We start from the raw sequence: 10,453 nt of genomic DNA on the forward strand, positions 1-10,453 counted from the left end.
AAATATATCTAAGAGGGTATGACAATGGAGGTTAAAGGGATTTGAGATCAACTCCCAACACCACTTTTCTAGCAAAGCTAAGTTTACCAAGCACAAATCACGAACATCCAGACCGCCTCTCTGTTTAGTCTTACAGACATCGAATCATTTAACTAAAGACATCTTAGCATCTCATTTTACCCCATCCCACATGACCCTTCTTTGAGTCATTATTATATGTTTCCACGAGAGCAACCTCCTATATCTTGGCATCCATTTTCATGAAAGACAAGAAGAATATAGGAATAGCATTAAGGAACGAATTGACAAAATTACTCCTTGCCTCCAGAATGGCGTACATATGTCTCCATGATAGAAACCTCCTAGAAATAAGACCAAGTAAAGGCTCCCAAGTGACCTCAATACGAGATTAGCTCACACTAGACATTTGAAAGGCTCCCAAGTGATCTCAAAATACGAGATTAGCTCACACTAGACATTTGAAAGGCTCCCAAGTGATCTCAATATGAGATTAGCTCACTCTAACCTAGACATTTGAAAGAGGATATCTCATGGCTACAAATGAAGAAAATAATCAACATAGGGGCCATGCATTCTATACTTTTAAACTAAGATATTCAATGAAGACAATGTAAAAATTCCCATTATGATGGAACAAAATAATTCTTTTAAACTAAGATTGTCAATGAAAACAATGTAAAATTTCTCATAGTAGTTTAGATTTAAGAACCATCCCTGTTACAGTTCACAATTCCCATCGAAGATTTATTTCCATTTAATTTTGGTAAGTAGTTGCCAAACATAATCAATAAACCAGAATAAATCAAATCATTTCATCACCTTTCTTTGTAAAGGAAAAAGAAAGAAAATTTACAAAATCAAAAATCAAAAAAAAAAAAATTAAGGATAGAAATGTGAATACTTGGAAAAACTTGGAAAAAATGGATAGGTTACATTCCTATCAATAAACAGGGAGAAAATTCATTATGCTTATTAGTCCTGGAGAAAATCCAATCATTTCTATTTCTCCATAAAAATTCTTTTGAACTGCTTTTTAATATTTTCTGAAATACAAATCAATCTTTTAAAAATGGCTTCAACTAAAAGCTATAGCTCAATCACTAACAGCACCACTCAACAAGCAAGTTCTTGAGATGAACAAGCCTTTCATTAATGATGGCCAATAATAATAACACATTCCAAAAGTTTAAACAGTACAATAAACATTATTTTGTGTTAGCTAAACATGTGATAATGGTAATGAAGGGCATGTCTCTCCCTCATAAATGCAAAAGAAGAATCTGATGTTCCAAAAAAGCAAAAATCAGCTATAAAGCACAAACGTTCACAAAATCCAGCAACCAGTGCACCAATCCATCTAACATCTAAAAGGGATACTTTCCCTATAATAAACTTAAACATAAGGTTTCCTGTGATGTTTGTTCAATAGTAAGCCTTGCGAGGATTGTTCTGCAAAAGCAAACATGGCACAACATGAAAACAGGTTATATTGTTAGTAACTCAGAAATGACTGCCGAACAGTTCATAACTCATAACAAAAAATGGTAATTTACCAGAGGATTCGGTCTGTGACGGTAGCCAAGCATCATCCTCTTTTTGTACTGCTCATAGATGTCATCTTCAGGAGTCACTTCTCCAGGTTGGACAGCACCTACCCCCAAGTTATCTTTCTTCACATTGCCTGCCATGATAGGATCTGAAATACCCTTCCTAGAGCCACCTAGTCCCTCACCTGGAAATTAGATTATCATGATTGTCAGCACGTGAAAGAAATAACAAGTAAAAAGCACCTTATATCCCGCACACAGATTTTTAAAAGATATGCAAGCAAAACACTTTCACATCACGGTACAATGGTTGGAGCTTGAGGTGGATTCTCTTAAACAACATATAATGTATTCATCAATTTAAAAAGGAAAAAGACAAAGTAATAGGCACCTTCTTTCCAACCCATTTTTGATAAAAGCCTGTGGCCCACATTATCCGCCTGAATTTTGGCCTTCTCTGTAGCCTCCTTGGCAGCTTTCATTGCTGCTGCGTCGTTACAGCTAGCCAAGAACTTTTCAAGTTCTTCCTGAGGAATATAATCACCCATGTGATGGCCCTTTTTCCCTGAAGCAGATGCTGTTCTCATGATGAAGCGGTCAAGAGATTATTATTTTTCCATAAAAGTTCACAATTCAAACTCAGTTTAACTAATGTAAATGCAAGTCCAATAAAAACCAAGTAATAATCACCATCAAAAGTTGAAACTTGAAGAGAAGGAGGAGGAGGCATCTCATCTTTTGAATGCTTAGGTTGTTTGAACTTTTCTTCCTGTGCGGCTTTCTTCATGTAAAACTCCATTAGGGCTAAAGAACTGGCACTTGTTGATCCACCGGGCTCATCTGAACAGATACACAAAACGCATATCAATAAAATGTTGTATACAAAATACATGAGGTTTTTGACAGCTGAGAGTCCTACTCATTCAGATCTCTACTTTTGGACAAATAAATCTCAATCCAACAATATGAACATATTTTTTCATCCACTAATCCTTTGACATCAGCATCATGACAGATCAAAAAGACATAATTAAAAGTACATAACCAAAACAAGCATGTTGTATAAGCATCCCTTACCCGAGCTTCCAACTGAAAATGCTGAAGATCCAGAAGCCCTTGACACTTCAACACTATCGTATAAAGCAGAGGCAGGGATTTGGTAAGCTGAATGTTGCTGGGATGATCTCTGAGGACCATTGGTTGGTCTGGAAGATGGAATGCTTGTCCCCACTGAGAATTAAATTGTTCAACATACAAGCCAAATTAGATTAAACAATGCGAAGTAAAAAAGAGAAAGCATATTACAAGAATGAAAGACAGAAGCCTAATCACAAAATATAACTTCATAAAGTACAACTATGACAACACTCAACACTTCTTATATACACAGATTGGTGAATGAAGGATATATCCCGTCAAAAGAACAATTGCAGTTATGACCCCCAAGAAATGTGAAAATTCGTTTTCCTCCCTCATGAGACAATTGCCTATGGCGCCCAGCGATGTCTGCACATGGCAATGTCACAAGGTGGGGGCAGGTTTTGACCTCCCCGCCCCCATCCCTGGTGGGGACAAACAAATTGATAGTGAACCCTGTCCTGTCCCCATTCAGGTCAGAGAAGAGAAACCCATTGGAAACCCATCCCACCAAAACATTCTTAATTGTATTAAATTGTGTCTGAGCAGGTACGCCGAGATTCTAAAGTCAAGTCTACCCAAAAAATAAATAATATATTCAAGACAACACTAACCATTTTGATTTGCCTGTGGTTCCTTGGACTGTGAAAGGGCCTTCTCCTCTTGAGCAAGCCGATGTTCATAATATTTATACTCAGAAGATTTAACATCAAATAAAAACCTGCGTGCTCAAACATACACAACACGTTCAGTTAGAAATTACGAATCATAAGCAAAAGAATGATGCAAGAGGGTTGTGAGTTAACTCCAAACTTACTTGAAAGGTGTATCCCCAGGGTTTTTTTGCCGTGTAACATCCTCAAATGGCCTTCCATTTTTAGCCACAAAACTTGCAAGTTTGTCAGCAACTTTCTTCACTGTAGGATCACTGGGAGGAGGAGGAGGTGCTGCATATCACTTATAAAACTGATTAATACCAAGAGCATGAACAAGGGAATGGAAATTACTCTTGTAGCAGGCGTGCCAATACACCATTCTTGATAGGTACTTGAGGAATAAGCTGCATTCATGACACAAGATATTCAAAGACGTTTTCTCCTCTTTGCTGAATGTCATTTCGGTTAGCAAAGAAGGAATATGTGGTGAATACCTCTTCAATAATGAAACTGAGCTTAACGTAGAGGAAGACTCTATTTTTTATGAGAAGAAAAAGGCTAAAAAATTAGACTGAATGTAACTGTATGCCTCTGGCTGAGGCAACACACTTTGATCTTCCTTCAAATAAACACCTCAAGGAATAGTTCAGGACATGCTTCACAAGTACACCCAAGAGGACACTCATTTTACATCTCTACTTCAATTTAATGATCCAAGTGATAAATGTGACATAAATTACTATTTGAAACCCATACATGTGTGTTTTTCCATCCTAGTGTGAAAAATTTTGTGAAGGGATGAAATTTATGAATGAGGAGATCGACATTCAAAAGAAAAGAGTTTTCCAAGATGCAAAGAGAACAAGAAATACATTTCCATTCAAAGCTAAGTCAAATAGAGGTTATGTAAGCTGGGATGGAAAAGAAAACAGCAGGATACAAGGAGGAAATAAAATCAAAAAGTAGACAGCGTATAAGGCACATTGATTAGACAAAAAGCTGCTGTGATATGCAAGTTAAAAAGAGGCATGCATTAACAGAAAACAAAAGTATCACTAAATGGTTAGGATCTTGAATGAAATAATAGGCAATAGCTAGACAAGGATAGGCTTGGCATAAACAGACATAAATAGAAAGAATATAGAATTGTTACGCAATACTTTTACCGGATAATTTTAATTCCTAAACTTGATGGAAATAGAACTATCAACTATCTGCATATAATTTGAGTGAGAGGTAATTACCAACATCAAGTTGTCTTGATACTTGCTCAATGCCATCATCCTGAACCAATTTTTGTCGTTTTGTAGGTGCATCGTTTGAAACATAACCAGCATCTATTTCATCTTCATCGTCATCAGCCAACTTAACAGGGGCCGGCACAAGCTTTGACTTTTGTTTCAAGCTGAAAGCAAGTTTGCCACTGGAACTACCCTGGGAAGATTTCTTAGCATCATTAGCTTTACTAATGGAGGGTTTAGGATTCAGAGATCCTGAAACAACTTTAACTGGTTTAGATTCCTCAGGCTTGGAATTTTTTCCCTTCTCCTGCTCTTGTTGGAGCTGCCTAAACCTCTCCATAAATGAACCATCGTTGACAAAGAGGGTAGGAGGTGGTCCCTTGTCCATCAGCTTACGGCCAAAAGGAATAATGTGGCTTTCAGCAACTCACTGTTTAACAAGCAAGCTACAAAGCTTTTTAGATGATGCGGTAAAATTTAAAGCCGTGGTTTCTTTCTATACAATATATGGTGTCATTTAAAACTTCAAAGAGATCATCCAGTTGTATATTTGTGTAGTAATAAATAAAGTAGGCCATATGAACAATAAGCATGAATGCCAAACCAGACATCATCTATAAGACAATAAACGTTGCAACATTTCATTCGTAAATGATGAAATATAGGCGAAGTCAAAAGGCCATACGAACAATAAACATGAATGCCAAACCAGACATCATCTATAAGACAATAAAAGTTGCCACATATCATTCATAAATGATGAAATATAGGCAAAGACAAAAAGGCCATTGAATTAAGAAACTCGTTATCACAACAAACATCTAGTAAAAGCCCCCCCTTGAGGATCAAGTTTCTCCAAAGAGAAAATTAAAAAGTCCCCTTTGTTCAAAAGACAAAATGCAAGACTTCGCAGAAAAATAAATATAGGAAACAATAATTAAACATTCCACTTTGCTAAAAAGATGATATATTTTCATATTTTTTATTGATCTGAATTTCCATGACAGGCATTCTATGCTTCTGCCTGTTGCTATGCAAGTAGGAGGCATCCAAAATGGAAGAAAAGTATGAGCTGACAGAAAACAAGATTTTGAAAAAAAATAATGCCGTGGACGAATAGTCTAAGAAAATCCCATTCCTAACACCCTCCCAACATTTGAAGTTTCATACCTGCCAAATTAAAAAGAAAAACCTCCTTAGAATCCAAGTTTATAGGCAAAACTGCAAAGTGGCAATGCTCCAAAGTTCTAGTTTATTTTAAACCAGTTTATTAACCCATTACTGATAATGAAACTCAATACCAAATTACCACCACCGGAATATGCATAGTTGCCACCACAATTAAACCTACTCAACTATATTCTGTCTACTTCACACCCCAAATTCCAATTCCTTTTTTATTCGCCTTTGGCTTTGCCGTGGAAATCATAAAAATATCTTTTTTTTACAAAGGGAAAACTAATAATTCATCCAACTTGCAGTAAATCAGTTGTAGCAAACCCATGACCTAACTATCATCATAATAAAACCTTCAACGTAATTCCAATAGCCTATTAGTATACAAATTCATATGAAACTATAACACCAATCAAAACCCAGATCTTGCACAAGTTCTCAAAACCGCAATTAAGGGGTTAAAGTGTCAAAACAACATTAACCTAACGAAAACCCCAATCTAATCGAACAAATCCCCAATCTAATCAATCCATATGATCCTAAACTACAAACCCTAATAGGATCCAATCCCCCACCCCTCAACCCCCTTCAATAGAGCTACATCAAGTGATAAACAATAATTTGAAGAAGAAAAAAAGATACAAATAACAAAATTGAAAGAAACAACATTGGTAAAAGAAGTGCGAGAGGCTGACCTAATAAAATTTATGGGCGAAATTCGATGCAATCGGTGATGAATTGAATGGAGGAGAAGAAGGTGACGGAGAAGAAAAGAGGGGAAGTCGATGAATCGCTCGCTCACCGTTTCGCGGAACGAAGAGAATAAGGATGAAGCACCAAAACCATAATATGACTTGCGAATTGGGGCAAAAATTATTTTTATGTGTAATTATATTTTTCTTTATTTCTTTTTTGTTATATATTCTAGACAATTTCTCATCTCACCCCATGAGTCTAGAGGTGTCAATTTAAGGGGCCAAAAAATTTGAGTCCTAGCCCACTTAATGAGGGGGCCTAAAAATATCTAAGAATAATGAGCCCCTAAACATATAGGCCCCAAAAGTATAAGGCCCTAAAATTTAGAAGGGGGCCTTGGGCCCCAAATCAAAAATTAATAGTTTTTAAAAAAATATTTTAATTTCAAAAAATTTTAAAATAAAAAGTTAATAAAATTTTTTTTTAAGATAATTTAAATCTTGTTCTTATGTACTCTATTTTTTGGACGTTTGTTTTACGGAATCCAAATTGATTTTATTTTTGTTTTTATTTAAGGAATTAAAATTTTTAAGTAACCTTTGGAGTAACATGTATTATTAGGTGTGTTTAAATTTAAAGTGAGTTAAATTAAATTTAAATATTTTTTTAGGCTAGGAACACTTAAATGTCTCAATGACTTCCTATACATTTTTCAAATTAGAAATGTACGAACGAAATAAATATGAAAATAACAAAATTTTATGAATAATTTAAATCATCTACTTTATTTATCTCAGTAACAGAGGTAATCATCTACTTTATTTGTCTCACTAATAGAGGTGGAGTTTTTTTATGTGCGGTGGAGTTTTCTCGTTGAAAAACAAAGGAATTAGTGTAAAGTTACTATAGAGATGAAATTTTTGAAATAGAATAAGGCCCCCTCAATAGGGCCCAAAAATAACATATTAACTAAGGGGCCTAAAACTATAGGGCTTGAAAAATTTCTCATTGAGAGGGGGCTTAATAAAGTGGGGTTTTAATGTGGCCAAAAAATTGGGGCTTTGAAAAATTGGGCTTATTTGACAGCTCTACATGAGTCTTTTACGCAACATCAAATTGACAAAAATGTCATCGCGCTTCCATAAATGCATCTCCGAAAGCACATTTTTCCTTTAACGTTGTATTGTTCGGTAGGTGCACTTACCAAACTCTTTCGTAGATGTATTTACGAAAAAATTTGACGTTATAACTCGCGCCAAACATTTTCCCTCCCTCATTCTCTTCATTTCAAACTCTCAACTCTCAAACACTCTCAAAGTCTCTCAACCCTAAATATCAAACTTTAAATTTCTTGCTCTCGAGTTCGGCTACGTTGTCAACATCAAATTCAAATCTCTATCAAGTTCAAATCTCTATTTTAATCGGTAAGTTTTTTAAATTTTGAGTTATTTTAGAGTATTTGTGAAATCGAAATAGAATTTGATATTTAGGTGTAGAAATGATTGGATAGGTTTAAAAATATAGTTTAGAGACAATGTAGGTGGTGTTTGAGGTTTAAAACGGACGATCAAACCAAAAAAATGGAGTTTTTGGGTGATAGAATAGTGAAATTACGCCATTGTTGTGTTTCTAAGCTTCAGTGCCTTCCGTAGATGTACCTACGGAAGAGATGAATGTTAGGGCATTTCGTAGATGCATCTACAGAAGCACCGTAGCTTTTGAAACTAAGGTCCTTTCGTAGATGCATCTACGGAAGAGTATTTTTTCCTTTTCTTGTTTATTTATAAATCAGTGTTCATTTATAGATACATAGTATCTAACTCGATGTTATCACAATGCAGACATTATGACCCACTGTCTGGATAGGGATATACATGGGGGGACTGCACAGCACGCATTCGTGCGGCGTGAACGAGCGCGTGTAGTATCTCAAGTCACTTATGGAGCTGCCATTCCACCGATACACCCGCTCCAGCGGGGCCTTCTCCATTTGTCCCCGTTGAGGGGCTCTCTACGTCCGTTACACAAGAGGGGCCTTCTCCGTCTACTACTACACCACGGAGGCCCCGGGATGATGCTGAGGGTTCCTCACAGATGCCACCCCCTCGCAGACGTCGTCGGAGCAGTTCTTATACTTCTACTCCTGTGCCTATGTCAGTGACAGCCGATGTAGGATCAGTTGTGCCACCTTCGGAGATGCACGAGGACGAGCCGGTGCTAGAGCCTATCTGGTACCCGATGGGTCCTATAGATGCATCCCTTTTGACAGGGTATGACGATCATGCAGCCAGGCGTATCTAGGATGGAGAGGTAAATTTTCTTTGTTAATTACTTTTTTTTCTTCAGTTTCTGAATTTGCTTATTAATAATCGTGTTTATTTTTAAAAAAATTCAAGATAGGGATCCGCATAGGTTCTACGACCACGGCCGGAAGATTGCGGCTCTTGCGCAGCCTGACCAACCGTGGTTCCAGGATGTACTAGCAGCTTCTGGTCGGAGGGACCTCTATCAGGTGGGCTACACGACGACACATAATGGGATGCTGATGGAATTTGCGATGAGATGGCATCCGGAGATTTCCTCATTTCATTTTCCTCACGGTAAGATTACCATCACTCTTGATGATGTGGCATGCCTCCTACATCTACCTATCAGGGGTACCCTCCTTGGTCACGGTAGACTGACGAAGGAGGAAGAGATGAAGATGTTGATTGTTGAGCTGGGGTGCGATCCGGATGACGCACTTGAGGAGGTGGAGAGGACCCGCGGGCGCATGTGAGGTTTCACACCTTGCAAAGGTTATATGATGTGGAGCTTCTTGTAGCACATCAGGCTGCTAGCGACGAGGTGGAGGCGGATATACACAGAGAGCAGGCGTTGAGATGTTACTTCCTATATTTTATAGGCACTCAACTCTTTGTGGACACGAGCTCGTCGTACACAGACGTTGTCTACCTGACGTATTTATCGGATACAGCACGTATCCACGAGTATAATTGGGGAGCGGCTGTACTAGCGTACAGTTACTACAAACTCGGAGAGGGATGCCTGTGGAAGGCAAGGACAATGGCAGGCAGTTGTACCCTTTTAGTGGTAACAGTCTTATTCCCTTCTACTTATTATATATTTGTGATAGTAAATTAAAATAACAGTGTTTTTTTCAGTCTTGGATAATGTAACACCCCAATTCTACCCACGAATTTAGGCAAGAAAATATCAGAGTATTAAAATTTCATACAACACAATTAGGATGTTACACTAAGTAACCAAACAAACACCTAGAAAACAAACGGACATCAGCGATGCCAAAAGCATACAACACCTGCCAATAAAACGATACATAACACACGGAAGATATGAACATATATATACATATAGCTCTCACTCTCAGAGAGGAGTTTTCCAAAATAAAGTATTTACAATACACATCAGCACATCATCACATATACATGTTCAAAAGAGTCATATACAAATAAATAACAACAGACTCCCGACTACCTGGTGTTACGTATCAGAGCGACCGACAAGACCAAATGGAGAACTACCTCTTCCAAAAGACTCCCAAAGCGGCTAATCTGCAGGATGCCACTCAAGCATCAAATCAGCAGAAGGGTGAGAATATAATTTATAATGAAAAGCATGATAAATATAGTAATGTCAACAAGTATCATCAAGAATCATACAACAAAGTAATCCACTCATTTAACCACAATCGATATATAAGTAATGCAACACATGAATGATAACATAAATTATAAAGACAGACAATGATGAATGAGACTCGACTATGCATATGCATGTGGTACCAAATTCGGAGTAAACTCCTCCTTGTCATTATGACAAATACACCTTGCCGAGCATTATGCTGGGACTTTATTCCACCCAGGAAGCCCGCAGGCTATTTTCATCGAGCATGTAGCTCCCACTGATGACCTCTTGCCACTCAGGCTAATGTACCGTTACCGAGCATTAAGCTCCT

General features: G+C 37.4%; 2 protein-coding genes across 3 annotated transcripts; one reads left to right on the forward strand and one right to left on the reverse strand.

Annotated features, from left to right (window-relative positions):
• Positions 1-1,134: 1,134 nt before the first annotated feature.
• LOC131616725 (SURP and G-patch domain-containing protein 1-like protein) lies at positions 1,135-6,637 on the reverse strand. 2 transcript variants are annotated; one of them, XM_058888147.1, is made up of 9 exons: positions 6,474-6,637; positions 4,606-5,032; positions 3,523-3,652; positions 3,320-3,426; positions 2,646-2,798; positions 2,259-2,408; positions 1,960-2,145; positions 1,575-1,753; positions 1,135-1,470 (listed from the first exon to the last, which is right to left on the reverse strand). In XM_058888147.1, the coding sequence occupies exons 2-9, from the start codon at positions 4,988-4,990 to the stop codon at positions 1,444-1,446; spliced, it is 1,317 nt and encodes a 438-aa protein (XP_058744130.1). In that variant the 5' UTR covers positions 4,991-5,032; positions 6,474-6,637; the 3' UTR covers positions 1,135-1,443. The 2 variants fall into 2 exon arrangements, with proteins under 2 accessions (XP_058744130.1, XP_058744131.1); XM_058888148.1 differs by having other exon boundaries at positions 4,606-5,048.
• A 1,931-nt stretch (positions 6,638-8,568) lies between these two features.
• On the forward strand, positions 8,569-9,253 carry LOC131620086 (protein MAIN-LIKE 1-like). Its single transcript, XM_058891107.1, has 2 exons — positions 8,569-8,767; positions 8,871-9,253. The coding sequence occupies exons 1-2, from the start codon at positions 8,569-8,571 to the stop codon at positions 9,251-9,253; spliced, it is 582 nt and encodes a 193-aa protein (XP_058747090.1).
• The last annotated feature ends 1,200 nt before the right edge of the window (positions 9,254-10,453 follow it).

This window comes from Vicia villosa, linkage group LG7 (assembly GCF_029867415.1).
Source record: "Vicia villosa cultivar HV-30 ecotype Madison, WI linkage group LG7, Vvil1.0, whole genome shotgun sequence".
Classification (NCBI taxonomy): Eukaryota; Viridiplantae; Streptophyta; class Magnoliopsida; order Fabales; family Fabaceae; genus Vicia; species Vicia villosa.